The sequence below is a fragment of the Artemia sp. Qi Xiang Cuo genome, chromosome 5, assembly GCF_049724085.1.
Source record: "Artemia sp. Qi Xiang Cuo chromosome 5, ASM4972408v1, whole genome shotgun sequence".
NCBI lineage: Eukaryota > Metazoa > Arthropoda > Branchiopoda > Anostraca > Artemiidae > Artemia > Artemia sp. Qi Xiang Cuo.
In genome coordinates this window covers 61,707,043-61,723,033 of record NC_142798.1, presented here as the reverse complement: position 1 = coordinate 61,723,033, position 15,991 = coordinate 61,707,043, and the positions used below count along the sequence as shown (strand labels likewise).

Here is a 15,991-nt window from a genome sequence, read left to right as displayed (position 1 = left end):
GCACCTTCGACTCAGCTCCTTCCCCATTCGGCCAGTTGTTCACCGTTCACGTTTTCTTCGGCGACAAGCAACTTCCCGCTGTCTTCGTGCTCATGGAGAGCAAGTCTGCGCAGCTTTACAACGACGTCTTCAGCGAGCTGATCCTACAGGCTGCGATGAAAGGAGTGACACTTCGCCCGACGACCGTCGTCTCTGATTTTGAGACCGGTCTGCTGACATCCGTGAAGCAAGTTTTTCCGGCCGCCAAGCACCGTGGGTGTTACTTCCACTTTTGCCAAGCAGTAATCAGAAACTTGGGGCGTCACTCAGTCCGTGAGCTGTACATGACCGATGCAGACTTCAACCTCTACGTTCGAAAGCTTCTGGCTCTGGCGTTCCTACCTCCAGCGATCGTCAGAATCAATTCTGGTCCAATCATTTCTCACATCGTTCGTACCTGGCCTTCGGCTCGTCCGTTTGTCACTTACTTCAGCCGTCAGTGGTTCGACCAATGTCCTCCTCATTTCTGGTCAGTCTACGGCATCCAGCGAAGGACAAACAACGACCTCGAATCATGGCACATGCGGTTTAACCGAAGAGTCGGTCGCTACCACCCGAACTTGTGGCAGTTTATCTCTTTCCTGAAGGAAGAACAAGCAGTCGTCGATTCTGCAAGGACACAGCTACTCCAGGGTCATGTCATCCATCGGACGAACAAGAAGTATGCAAGGCTGAACGAACGACTCGAAAAGCTGTCGACGGAGTACAGGGCTGGAACTCGAACAGCAGACGAGCTTCTCTTGGGTGTCGCACATAACATTTCGCCGGATGTGTGATATTAGCAGTTTTTGTTTGTATTTTTACCAATATATTAATTTGAATTATCCGTTTTTGGCACCATTTTTGGGTGATTTCGTTCCATTTCTAAACGATCGTTGTGAAATAACTCTAAAAAAAGAGCCGAATATTTCGACTTGACGAGCAAGCCTTCTTCAGCGGCAATCAGTTCTTACCCTATGAACGTGCGTAAAATCTTCACTTATATTCTTCACAAGCTTAACAAACGTTTAGCTTCTTAACTCTCAGTACAGAGTTATTTCACAACCATTGACCCAATAAAATCCTCAGTTTTGTTCGTTGTCTTCGTGGCAATAAATATTTGTACAGGTCAATGTGGCAGCAAACCACGCTTCATCCACCGCAAAATCACAATTTTGGGTTTGGCGCTCAAATGGTACTCCGTGGCGCTCAAATGGGAACAAAATTCCGTGGCGCTCAAATGGAACAAAATTCCGTGGCGCTCAAATGGGAAAGCGCTCAAATGGGAACACCCCGTTTTTTTTTTACCAAAGCACAGACAGATACTGTAGACATATCTTTTATGCAATCTTATTACTCCTAAAAATAGCTCTTCTATGCAATCTTGTTTGCCCAAGACAAATAAAAAGTATAAAGAAAACACCATGAAAACAACTTTCCAGGGCAAAGTTTTGGGTTAAGGACTGTCATTGAATTGAAATTAGGAAGAAAAATAAGAAATGTACCACTAAATTTTCCCCATGATGTCATTTCCAAATACAACAATTCTTACACCACAATTACACCCCCCCCCCCACTAATGGGACCAGAAATAGCCCTAGACCATATATAAAATTGCTAATTTTGTGGATTTTCTATCATTTCAGTGATAATACTGACTATCAAATAGTCAGTTTTATTTACAGAAAAATTGTTCAAGCAAATCATATTTTCATTAAGAAAATATAGAGAAATTCAATAAGATTTATTAATCTCACAAAAAGCAAAACATCAAGTACAAAGGCTCTATGACAGAGAAGGCTCTATAGCAAGGAATTCAGGCATAAAAATAGAAGCATAAGCCAAAAAAAGATAAAAATAAAAAACACACACACACTGAAAAGGAAAATACAAATCGGCCACTAATTGACTACTCACTGAAAACCAAGCTGCAGCAAAGTGCCTTGCCCAGTAAACAAAACAACAAGCAAATCCAAATTGTACCAGACACATGTAGGCGTTAAAAAAAAAAAAAAAAAAAAAAACAGCACAAAAATGTTTTTACATTTCTTTTAAAGGCACCAAATGAGTAATAGTTTCTAGCCAACTCAGGAGAAGTTTTTTAGGCAAAATAAAAAGCAGTTTAGGGGGTTGAAGTCTAATTTGACTGAATGGAATCCAAATATTATCACAATTACAAAGATAAGAAGGAAAACAATCAGAGACAAGAAATGGTGTAGTTTTAAAAGCTGCAGGAACATCACTGTTTGATTGAAGGAAAGCAAAAGACACACACGAAACAATTTAAAGTGAATCTAAATCAAACAATGGTATATTCATAGAACTATTTGTTTCAAGGATAATGTTCCTAGCTTTGTAATATACCCTGAAGAGTGGTATCAGAAGGAAAGAAAACATTGATGCCCATAGTGGGGCAACCAGTGGCACAAGAATGAATTAAACTGTGAGACAAAATCTTTACAATCAACCCAAGAAAAATTCATTTGAGTTTCCTGATATTTTTGAGATCAGTCAATATCTTCATTTTAAATCCACTAATATAATGCCTGAAGAAGAGATTCCTATAAAAAAGAATACCTAGGAACAAAATATAAAGACTGCTAAGACTACAAAGAGAGAGCTCCTTGAAGGATAAATTTCCTAAAGTTGGAGGCAAGTCTAAGAAATTTGTGAGAAAATCAGGAAGCTTGATTTAACAACATTTAATGCCATGTAATTAGCATCAAACTGCAGAATTATTCTCTAAAATCAGTCAACTTATTATGGATCTAAGGCTCTATTCTGACAGTAGTACCAAAGGCACTGCCATCAGTGAAGTCAACTAGAATGTCATCACCAGTTGATGGAGATCTACATTTGTGGGCATAGAAAGGTTCATGGTGACATAAACAACAACATACAGTTTGTTCTTGGTTCATAGCTACATGGGCGCCCATAGGCTGAATTTTAGGGGGGCTTACCTGATCTAATCGGCACTTCCAATACTGCATAATTGAAATCTCAAGACAAAATATCATAAGCAGTGCAATAGCGCTGCCTAAGTAAAGAGCGATGTGGGCCCAATATATTGTTTTGCTTTTTAGACCAGGGCACTTCTTATAGAAAGAAATGTCATAGGAACTTCAAAAAGAGTTCATGGAGGGCAATTAGTTATAGTTCATTTTTAAGAGTCAATGTGATCAGAAGTCAAATACCCCCCCCCCCCCCACACACACATTGCATTTTCCCAAAACGCATCTGATAGAAATTTTAAGATGGCCATTTGTTGTCGTAGAAACTTCAAAAAGGGCTCAGTCGGTTGGTAATTGAGAGGGCTTTAATAGTCAAAAGGGATTAGAGGGCAACCAACCCTCCCCCTCCCACGCCCATCATTTCCCCAAACACTTCCAGTCAAAATTTCGAGATAGATGTTTAATTTGACGTAGTTTAAAAGTCCAGAAATTATGTCTTTGAGGATGAGAGCCCCCTCACAGTCCTCAGGGCAAAGGCTGTAAGGTATGCCTCAAGGCCATTTAAGGTTTTTATGGAAAGGGTGGTCGTATAAACTTCAGAGGGGGCTCATTGAATTGGAAATTGGATGTTGAAGAGCCATTTTTAAGAGTCAAATTTATTGGAGGGCAGCTATACCCCAACCCCACGTCATATTTTCCCCAAATGCATCTGATAGAAATTTTAAGATAGAGATCTGTTAAAAAAAAGGTCCAAAGACCTCATAACATGTCTTTGGGGATGACAAAACCCCCTAGAGTATGGGGGTAAGGGTTTTAAGTTGTGCCTTGGGGGGGAATAAGGTTTTTAGGAAGAGGTGGTCTTGTGAACTTTAGAGGAGGCTCATTTGATTTGAAATGCATAGTTCTAGTTCCATTTTAAGAGTCAAGCTTGATGGAGAGAAAATAGCTCCCCCCCCCCTGATATACTATTTTACCCAAACAAATTCGATCAAAATTGTGAGACAGCCATTTTGTAGCCAATAGTCCAAAGAGAACATAACAACGTCTTGAGTAAACAAATATAAGAAATATTTAGGCAGATGTTGAACTAAATCAAAACAAACTATGAACATGTGGACTTTCAAAAAGGTGACAAAGCAATATCTCAAGAACAACTTGCGTTTTTAAGTTAGGTTTTAAGAGTTGGTTGTGGGAGATTTTGAACTAGCCAGAAGGCACTATGCGTATACTTTTAGTAATACAACTACAGTTACTGTAACTAATGACACCAAGAGCATTAAAGTGAAACTTCTAGGAAGTGTTTAAGGGGCGTTCTAATTAGACGAAAAAACTATAAACATACAGGTTTTAAAAAAGCATGTAAGCAGAAAGACAGGTAATATCGTTCTATAGAAGCTAGAAACGTCATTTAAATATCAAGAAAAGCTCTTTTAATCCAATATCAGAACTTCTAATGTCATTTTTAAGAGTAAAAACAGATTGGAGGGTAATCAGCCCGTCTCTCAAGCCGATTTATGTCCCCAACACATCTAGTCAAAATTTTGAGACAACTATTTTGTTCAGCATAGTAGAACGGTTGAGCAATTATTTCTTTAGGGATATTGGGCATGTCAAACCCTCACAATTATGCCAAACTATAGATTCTTATAGAAAAAAACAAAAAGATATAAAACAAAATTTTTCATGAAAATGACTTTATGACCTTGTCAATAAAAACGAACAGAAATTCATCTAAAAAAAACTTTTTCCTCAAAACAGATTTTTCAAAGAAAATTAAAGAGCTCTATTAAGCAAACAATGGGCAGAAATGAAGTCAAGTAATTATCTATGTGTAAAACTACTACAAATCATTACCATTAAATAATTGAAACTGAAATCAACAGAAATTAGAATAAATAGCTAAGTCAAACTCGAAACAAGCAAAAACTAACATTAGTAGGGTTGATAACCCTCAAGCCTTCTCAAGACCAGAACAGAATTTGCACTTTACTGAAAACCAAATATGTTAAGCTTTGTGGGACCCCAAACTCAACCTGACATGGTGAGCACAAAAGAGAGTCCATGGAAATATCAGAATCAAACAAAACACTAACATTCTCTCTTATACTGTAGGCTAAATAGATACCCAAAAAAATAGCAGCAGGAATCAGACCAGAATCAAGAACCAAAAAGCAGTGGGTATTTTACCCTTCAACTCTTTTTGTTCTATCTTTCCTTGACAAAAGCTGGAACTCTGCAATGTTACCAGAAAGAGTGTTGAGATGGGGAATTGAACTTGTTAGCCCAACTAGGCTATTCTTTTGTTAGCCTAGGCTATTAGTGTTCCTTTAGGCTATAGGGAGAATCTTACAAGCATTATTACTCATAATCAAGGATCTAAATTCATTGTTCAATGTTTTGTTCTCCTATCTCAACTATAATCAAAGATCTTTTTTGAAAAAACCTCTAATCCAGAATTTTACCACTTTTGTAGTTCCCACATAAAATACATCAGCCCCCTTTTCTGCTTCCCAAAAACCTAGTGTTGCATAAACCTGAAAAAATTCTGGTTGAAGGGCTTCCTGCTATCTTGGAAAATAGTTGAACTATATTTTAAGTCTTGGAATGAATCCAAGGCCTAAAATATACCCTGGAAACTGGCAAGCAAATCTTTACCCTTTTCTTATTTCCAAAGCTGACAAGACTGTATATATGACAGCACTATTACAGTGCTGACAGTACTATTATAGTCTATACCTACCTAAATCCTGACAAAAACATTTCATTTTAATTTGGAGATTTTAATCTCTTTTTGGTACTAGTTTAGTATTTAGCCCCCTTAGATCAAAACAATGTAAATCTTTGAAAAATACTTAAAAAAATTCTAGATACCTCCTAAAAGCATATCACTTTACATTATTGCCACACCCCTAAAGTGCAAATATATAGCCTACTCTATGAATTTTCATAGGCTGACTTTTTCTTTCAAATCAATTTAACAGCAAACAAGCAACATCAATGGTAATAGGCAGCAGGAAAGTGCATAGAGTATATATCATTTGGGCTGTATATTTGAATATTAGGGGGAAGAGAATTGGAACAAAATAAAACAATGTGCTTTTAGGAATAATATTAGTAAGTATTTTAGGATTTCTTGAAGTTGTTTTCAGAATTTCACAGTGTTTCCTTCTTAACTGCCCCAACTGTCTGCTGATACTAAATCTTATCTTCTTCTGCAGGGACAAGCCACTAGATTAGAGTGGCTGGTTTGGTGTGTATTTTGTGAAAAAAAAATTTTATTTTAAATATTGTGTTTTGTTAATTACAAAAGCAATTAGATGAGCAATTTCCTTCAAAATGAACCCTTAAACAGCTCTCTGTGATGTTCTATTGCCCTGCTAGCAACAGAAAAAAAAGCAGACACAACAGTGTTACCCATGCAAATAAAAAAGTGATTTTCAATGTTGTTCAAGCCAGGAGACTTTAAGGTCAATGTATATAGTTTTTGGAATTATGATTCCAATTGTGTACTCTGTTTTCAAAATGGTACTTCTCTTTTATTGCCACAACACCCAAGAAGTGAAGTTAGGTTAATCCTAATAAAACAATTCTTACTTCATAATATGCACAATAATTTTTGCTAACACATTTTGCATACAGACCTGCTACACTTAACCCCAAACCCTAATTTGCAAATATACAACCCAAATTATAAATTTTCCAGCTATTCTTGCAATGTGTTTCAACTTGTGTACCTGTAAATTAAATCAACTGTGACAAAACAAAAACTGGAAAGACAAACTGCAGGTGGAAAATATTTTGAAAATGCATAATTTGGGCTATATATTTGCACATTAGAGGTGGGGTGTAGAGTATAGTGGGTCTGAATGCAATATGTGTTAGCTTCAATTATTCTGCATATTATAAAATAAGAATTGTTTCATTAAAATTAACCTAACTTCACTTGTTGGATGTGGTGACTATAAGAGATAAGTAAATCCAAATAATTAATTTTGGATTCCTATGGGCTGAGGTTTATCCTTCACAATATTACAGGTACTGCTGCAACCATGATATACATATTCATATGATTTAGATAGGAAGAAAGTGAAGACATCAATTGATGCCTTTTTCATGCTCTTTCCAAATTCAATAATCACTTTTAGGGCAAATTCCATCTTGAGCCCTTTAAGGGCTCAAAATAGCCCATGGTAACTAAAAGTTTAAAATGTGTTTCTAAAAAACTGTCTAGTGAGAAAAAATTACCATCTGTAGCTGATTCAAGAATGTTAATTATTATTTTCATTAGTCTTAATAGTGAAGAGTTATTTTGAAAACAAATTGGTAAAGATCTAGAATTGGATCTCTTCAGAAGAAGAAATGCTAGAACAAAAACAGACACTTTTTTAGATTGCTCATCTCATGTTTATTTCCATGGTTTGATTTGTGCTTTTGACATTTTATCCCTGCCACCCTCCCCCCCCGCTCGAAAGGCCTCGTATATCCCAAAAAAAAGAGACTAGCCAAACAAATTTAAGGAACTCTCACTTTACAATATAGAGCAAGTATCAATGACCATATTTCTTTTTTTTTCTTCAAATTTTATATGTTTTGAATCAGTTATCATCAATTATTATGCAAATTTTTTAATATATAGCCTAAGGCTATATGAGACAATTAGAGGGGGTTGGGGTAGGGGGCAACTGGCCCCCCCCCCAGCCCAAATTTAGCTTCTTCAGGAATCTTGTCAAAACTGAGATAAGCCTGCATAATTCAAGCATCCACAAAAATGCATAAGTTTTCTTTAGTAGGCTATATCTTTAACTTTATGTTACTATATGGTTCATTTTTCACTGTCATTTTCAATTGATTTGGGAAAATTGGCCCTGACTTTGTCCTCTCCCCTCCCTAGGAATTTGATGAAATTACACCACTGGAATCAGGATAAATTGTCAAAAATGCAAACTAAAGCACAAAAATAGTTATAATATTAGCAATCTAAAAAAGTGTCTCTTTTGTTCTAGCATGTCTCCTTCTGAAGAGGCCCTATCCTGGACCTTTATGAGCAAATTTGTAATAGTCTGAAATTCCTTGAAAATGACACTGGTTTTGCTGTGGTGTCATTTGCAAGGGGATTCTGGTTCTTTTAAAAAAATCTTGCAAATTTGTTTTAAAAATAACATTTTACTATTAAGATTAATGAAAATAGTAATTACAATTCCCAAATCAAATAGAAATAACAATTTTTTTTTTACTAGACCACTTTTTTCAAAACATAATTTTAAACTTTTGGTTACAATGGACTGTACTGAGCTTTTTTAGCACCTTCAAGGGATCAAAAAGGAATTTGCCCCAGAATCAAATATTGAATTTGGAAAGACTGTACAAAAAGGCATAAAATGATGTATTCAATATATTTCTAGCTAAGTTAGGCTATATAAATGTGTATATATTTATCCTCTCTTTTTAGAGATCTTTAAAGCCTTATAAGTCAAAACTGAAAAAAAAGTATAAGCTCAAAACCCTTTTCTAGTGCCTTGTTTGAGCAGAAGACCTGTTTTTCAAGGTTTCACTTCTATAACACAAAGATCATAAAAATTCAGTGCCTTCTGGAGAGAGAAGCAGTGGAGATACATAATTCAAAATAGTAATGGTCTGAATTAGTGGCTATTAAGAAGGAAAAATGTTAAGAGAATAATTTTTACTCTATAAAATGCTTAATAAATTTAGATTGTAGCTGTACTATACTTCATTTCTTTCCCCCTAACATGCAACTACATAGCCCAAATTATGTATTTCTATGGATTCTGCCAATGTGTCTCTCTTGTTTCAATCCATGTAGCCTACCCATAAATTGAATCAACTGCGACAAAACAAGAACCTGAAGAGCAAGAGTGAGAGGTGGTAGAATATTTGGAAAAAATAAAATTTGGGGTATATAGTTGCATACCAAGGAGGTAAGGGGTAAATTAGCTTGTAAATTTTTTGCAGTTTATATTATTGACTTATTAATAAAGTAAACATACTGCTTGATGCCTTTTTTATGCTCTTTGTTGGAAATTAATTTTACCCCCACCCCTAGCCTAGCCTATATATATATACCAATTCAGGGTATATATTTGCACATTAGGGGGATGGGGTAAATTTAAAACTTGCCCCTCATTTAAATCAGAAATAAAATACCCCCCCCCCTAATGTGCAAATACATACCCTGAATTGGTTTATATAGGAGTGGGGATGAAATTCCAACAAAATCATTATTATATTTGGAAAGAGCATAAAAAAAGCGGTAAAATTCTACTTTAGCTACTTTTGACTATCTTGGAAAGGGGTTAGGTTAAGAAAATGAAACTTTCAGGGATAGGTCTACAGGCTAAAGTATGTCCTGGGAAGATATTTTGAAGTACCCACCTCCACTCCTTCTCCCTCTAGACGGTCCTGACCTTTGATGACCTTTAAAAATATGTGAGTTATAGAAGTGAAACCTAGCAAAATAGATCTTCTGCTTAAATGAAGTACAACAAAATTGTTTTCAGCTTCACAACTTTGCTCAATCCCAATTTATAAGGCTTTAAAGATATGCAAATAAATTTCCTAAATTTTGGAAATAAACTATTTATATCTCTTAAAATTCTGATCAAATATTTGAAATTGCATTTTCAGAACTAAAACCAGAGAAAAAGAAACTGATAACTTAAAATTAAGGTAAAATTTTGTTTTGTCAAAATTTCAATAGGTATATACCTGTCATGTAGGCAAATTTCAGGATCCCCTAGAGTGAGAGGGATTGGAGGTAGGTACTTCAAATTACTTTCCTGGGACATGCTTTAGCCTGTTGACCCATCCCTGAAAGTTTCATTTTCTTAACCTAATTCCTTTCCAAGATAGCCAAAAGTAGCTAAAGTAGAATTTTACCTAAAGGCTCTGGATCCATTCACCTAACTCAACTAGGCCTAGTCTACTTTCCAAGACCAACAAAAGCCCTTAATATACAACTTCACCTTAAAATTTTAAATTCATACCAAAGTAAACTGCTTTACCACATGCTTGACAAGTCCACATCTCAATAATTCAACTAATGTAGATTAATGCTAATTCCATTTTCTTCTTCTTCTTCTTCAATTATAGGCTTCGGATGAATCCATTTAACCTTTTTCGTATTGTATGATTATGTCAGGGGTGTCCTGGGAAATCAAATATAGAGATTAGACTATTATTATTCAATAATAGGCTTTATACATCATTGATGAAACCACCTATATTTAGGCAGTTAAAGACAGCTTTGAACAATTCAGTATCATCAGTTGAAGAGTGTCTCCTTTGTGTTAGTTGGTCAATATTAGGGGTTAGCTTGAGGCGCTTGAATATAGCAGATAAAGTTAGCCATTCTTTGTTATGGTTGAGATTTGCCACAGGGCAACCAAAAAGAACATGGTTGATGGTCTCATCATAGGTTTGACATAGGCGGCAAAGAGGGCTGATTACTGTTGGAATGGTTGTGTTTTGATAGAGATACGTTTGGCTGTTAAGGCCAGTAGCATTTGATCGTATTCTGTGGTACATCTTTGAGTCTTTCCGGGATGTAAATGGAGAAAGGTTTGGTGGACATTGGTTTGTTAGATAAATTTTTAGGCGCCAATGGTTTACATCTCTTACTGGGATAGGTCTTCCAGAAATTATTTCATGCTGAAGGGCAGATTTAGCTATTTCATCTGCCTTGTGGTTCCCTTCTATACCCATGTGACTTGGGATGTACTGGAATTTTGTGGATATACCTTGTTTAAGTAGTTGGTTCAATAGTACAAGAGTGGTGGAGGTATCATTGTCTGGGTAATCTGAATGTTCTGGTGATATTGAGGCAAGGGCTGATTTTGAGTCTGAATAAATTATAAGCGGGGTGTTTCTTGGGGGGTGTGGCATCTTTATAATGGTTTCCAATGCAATGTTGATGGCAGCTATTTCAGCTGTCATGATACTCACATCATTTTGGAGCCTTTCAGCAGCTGCTATACCTAAAGATGGGAAGTGGACTCCACAAGCAGTCCTGGAATCTGTTCTTGAGCCATCCACAAAAATTGGGAGGTGGTGGATATATCTCTGAGACTCTAACTCATGAAATAATGATTTTACATAGGCAAGGGAAAGGTCTGTTTTAATAGCTGGCGCAAACAAAAGGTTCACTTCTGGGTAGAGGTTAGCCCAGGAAGGTATCCGGGGGTAAATTTGAAATAAAGAAGATGAAGGAATGGGGTAGGTCATTTGGGTGGTTGCAAATTCCCGTGCAAGGCCCCTAAAAGCTCCAGGGTGTCTTAGCCAGTCATGTAATCTATGGGAACTGTTACCTTCAATTTTTGTAAAGTAGCGGGCAAGTAGAGTGTTTCTACGCATGGCAATAGAGATGAGACCACTTTCGCTGAGGAGGAAGTTGGTTTTGGTGTGATTCCTGAGGCCGAGTATAGCACGAATCATAGTATTCTGGACAGTCTCCAGACTGCAAAGTAGAGTTTTTGAGCATGAGCCATAGACAATTAGTCCATAATCAATCTGAGATCTAATATAAGTCTTATAGAAATTTGTTAGAGTTTTTTCATGGCAACCCCAAGGCGTATTGAGTAGCCTTTGTAAGATACGCATTTTTCTGAGGCATTTTATTCTCACATTTTCAATGTGGAGCCTGAAGGTTAGTTTTTGATCTAGAGTGAGGCCAAGATATTTGATGTGTTGTTGCTTTTGGATGACAACACCATTTAGGGTTAGTAGGGCAGATTGGGGATTTCTCCTGTTATGAAACTGTACTATAGCTGATTTTGATGGGGAGGTGGGTAGGCATGAATTGTTGGAGAAACATTCAAAGGCATAAAGCAACTTTTGTAACTTGGATTGGGCTAGTTCAAAATCATTTGAGGTAGACCATAGGACTATATCATCTGCAAACTGAATATTTGTTTGGGGTAGGTTGAGATCCCATAAATATAGTGAAAACAGGAGACAGCTGAGGACAGCACCTTGGGGAAGGCCTTTGGAGACAGACTTTTTAGAAGTGATGTAGGAATTTACTCGGAGAACAAAAGAACGTTCAGATAGGTAACTTTTAAAGAAATTCACTACAGGTATTGGAAAACCCATTTTTGATAATTTTTGCAGTAGGAGTGGATGTTGGATATTATCATATGCGTTTTGGAAGTCCAAGAAGGCTGCAACCAGGATTTGGTTGTCTTTCAGACACTCAGATATGGCATTGGTTAGGCAAACAAATGCATCAATGGAAGAATGATATTTCCTAAATGCTGTTTGGGTATGTGGGATGAGGTGGTTAGACTCAGCAGACCAATACAATCTGGAGTGAATTATCTTCTCATATAATTTTCCCAGAGCTGGGGTAATCATAATGGGTCTGAAGGAGTTGGGGTCCTCTTTGGGTTTATTTTGTTTTAATATGGGGATGATGAGTGATGTTTTCCAAGCAGATGGGAAGGAGGAATTGCTCCAGGCATTGTTGAAGAGAGATAAGAGTACTTTTTTAAACTCTATTGGAAGGTGTTGGAGCAAAGATGGATGGATCTGGTCGTGGCTGCAAGTTGTTTTGGGTTTGATTGAATTGATTGCTTTATTCAGCTCAATCATTGTAAGATCTTGGAGTAGATACTGGGACCCAGGCAAGTCAAAATGGGGTGTTAGGCTGGTCTGAGGTGGATTATGAGAGGTGTTTTTGAATTTCTTCTCATTAAAATCTGCTAAAAATTTAGCCTTTTCTTCATTGGTTTCCAGCTGCTGACCATTTAGAGTTAGCTGGTAATGGAAGGGGTTCTGTGTGGAGAATTTGCCACACATCTTGTCTAGGAATTTATGAATCTTGGACTCTTGCGTTTTGTGGGACACTGATAAGAGAAAGTTTTTGCAAGCCTCTTCTTTTGCAAGTTTAATTGTTCTCTTAAGTTTTGCCTCTGCTTGTAGCTTTGCAATATATTTTCCAGTGGATGGATTTCTCTTGAAGGATCTGATGGCATTCCTTTTATTGTGCCAAGCCTCTTGGCAAGAGGATGTCCACCATGGCCTAGGGGGTTTGTTATTTTTCAGTGTTTTAGGGCATTGGGACTGGGGTATGGTAAGTTTTGCAGCATCAAGAAGTAGTGATGTGAGATTTTCGGAGAGTTGGTTTGGGTCAGTGGACAGTGAAGAGTAGTCATGGTTTGAGAGAATGTGGGAGAAGTTTGACCAGTCTGCTTTTTGCCACACATAGTGGGAAATGAAATTGTCAATGATGGCTGGGTCACCAATTTTTGTGCATATGGAAAAATGGTCACTTAGGAGGTTGTCTATTCTGTTGACAGTAGTTTTATTTATTAAACTTGATGAAACTAATTGAAGATCAATAGTTGAATAACTCCCACTTCTTTTGCTGAAGTAGGTATTTAGGTGTCTAGGAGTCGCTAGCACTATATTGGTAAAATTGGTGAGGAATTACTCTATGTATTTTACAGCATTATTTTGAGGTGAATAACCCCAGATAGAACTATGGGCATTGAAGTCCCCAACAACCACTAGATTTGAATTTGAGAAATTATTAGAAATAAAATTGAAAAAATCATGTCCACTGTTATTGCCATTTGGATTATATAAATTAATAACAGTGACCTCCATGTTTGCCAGCCACAACTTTACACCAATTGCATCAATGTCATGACTGAAATTAGGGAGGCCTATACCACAGAATTTGAGGTGTGATTGTACAAGGATGGCAAATCCACCACCAATTCTATTGGAACATCTGTCTTTTCTTAGGATATCATAACCAGGAATTTTGAGATTAACTGATGAGTTTAAATGGGTTTCTTGGAGGCATAGTATGTCTATGTTGTGTGAAGAAGTATACTTAAGCAGGTCAGTGATTTTATAGTCATTTAATGATCTCACATTCCATTGCAAAATTGAGGAGGATAGAGGTAACTGAGGGTTAGCCAATAGATTTAGTTTATTGAGTATAGTTCTGAAATTTGTGTTGGCTGCGTCCTTAAGATTTTTTGGGAAGTAGGTATTAGCCATCTCTTCTAGAATTGAGGATTTTTGATCTTCTGTGAGGGATGTTCTGGAGAGTGAGTTGTAGTTGAATATGTAAAGGCATAAGTTTGTAAGTAGATTTGGATTTTCTTCTGATATTTCCTTTGGCAATTTTGATGAGGTTGGTTTTGTAGGTTTACTTATAGAAGATTCAGGGTCTTGGTCTCTGGCTGGAAGGGGGAAAGTCTAAGGTCTTGAGTCCAGGGAATGTTTTTTGTGGTTGGGTCCTTGTAGCTTTTTGCTGTAGTTTTTTGATTAGATTGTGTGTTTAGTTCAGAGAATTCAGGTGTATCTGCATTGTGCACCATGAGTTTCATTTTTGCAAACTGAAATGGGATATTTTCTTTTTCAGACAACCTGAGAGCCATTGATCTTGCCTTGTATTTTGGGCATACAGATCTGTTGTCAGAAGAATGGGGACCTTTGCAATTAATGCATGATAATTTCTTGTTTGCAGAGTTTGCTGTGTTTGGAGGATGGATGTTTTGGCATAGGTTGCACCTCTTCAGGTTTGTTTTGCAGTGTTGTTTTGTGTGACCCTTTGTCAGAAATATTTCACACTGTATTGGCTTAGCCTTGTACTCTTTGTAGGGCTTTATCTGGCCAAATATGGATATAGGTTCACTGAAGTTCTCTAGGGTGGAGTCCAGGGTGAAAAGTTAGGATTTAGATGTGTATATGCCATCATTGTTGGGTTTTCCAAGTCTGGTGACTTTTGATACTGATATTTTTTGGCCTTTGCAGTTCATAAGGCCGTCCTTTAAGTCAGTTTCAGAAATACCATTAGGTATATTGTAAATGACAATTTTTGTTTGGGCAGGGGGAGGGCATATCCATTGCTTTGAATGGACTTTAATGCCTCCAAGGGAGTTAAGTGACAAAAAAGTTATTTTTGAATTTTCAAAGCCTGCTTGAATAGATATTAAGATTGAACCATCTCTGTTGATATTGAGGTTGAAATTAATTTTCAGGATTTTGAAGAGCTCAAGTCTAATTGTTTGGATGTTTTTTATTTGGAACATGGTTTCAGGAGAGGTAGGAAGAATGTAGATGAAGTGCTTTTCTTCCAAAAAAGGTGGGGGTGTAGTAGAAACTGTCTTTAATGGGGAGAAACTGGTGTACCGTTTTCTCTTGGATCTTTTAGGAGTGACTGTTTTGAAGCCATCATAATGGAGAATTGAGTCCTCAGAGTGGACAGTGACCATGGTTTCATTGGAGTCTGAGTCCTCAGAAAGGTCACTTGGTAATGGGGAGATGGTGTCTAGCATTTGGTAATTAATATCTCCCTTCTCAGGTGGTAATTTCATTGGGATCATGGTTGAGATAAAATCCCCACTTTATATAAATAAAAATAATCAAGAAAACTTCACTTGATAGTCCTGTTTTCACAAAATTTTCAAATTCTCTAACACAATTATTTTTAATATTTTTCCTCTTTTCTTCTTCTTCTTTTCTGATTTAAAACTCTCTTCAAACTTCTCTTCATTTTAAACTTTATGGCATTTACATCATGTTCTTCTTAATGAAATGTCAGTTATGTAAACCTACGTCTCCATTATACAAGATCTGAGACACATTAAGAAGCGTTAGCATAAAAACGAAAAGTCTGAAGCCCCTTACGTGTTGAAGCAAATTTCTCAAAATACTCGCAAAATATTATTGATATAAAATGATCCTAGCTGTAAATGAATTCAGTCAGAATTTCTTCTGTTGGTGGAAAGCACGATACACTTTGAAAGTGCGCTTTCGACCCTTTGCAGCCTACCCCACGTCTACACATTTGCGATTTGATGGAAAAACCACGATTCGTGTTCTTGTTTTACTATCATCGGAGTTTCACAAGCATCTGTGGCTAAATTAACAATACGAGAGGCAATGCTCTAGTGTTGCCTGTAATAGAGGACCACATACCTTCTATGCAATATTTTTTTTCCTGACTAAAACGTTCCTGTGAACTAGGTTGGGTTTAAAAAGTCTGGATGGTC

General features: G+C 36.8%; 1 protein-coding gene across 1 annotated transcript in view; it reads right to left on the bottom strand.

Moving 5' to 3' along the window:
• Rassf (Ras association family member) overlaps positions 1 to 15,499 on the bottom strand; it is a 41,639-nt gene extending 26,140 nt beyond the window's left edge. Inside the window, exons 1-2 of the mRNA XM_089088940.1 lie at positions 15,377 to 15,499; positions 9,971 to 10,132 (exon numbers count right to left, since the gene is read on the bottom strand). Coding sequence (XP_088945066.1) covers positions 9,971 to 10,010 — 40 coding nt within the window. The 5' untranslated portion in view covers positions 10,011 to 10,132; positions 15,377 to 15,499. The remainder of the gene's footprint in view (positions 1 to 9,970; positions 10,133 to 15,376) is intronic.
• Positions 15,500 to 15,991: the final 492 nt, after the last annotated feature.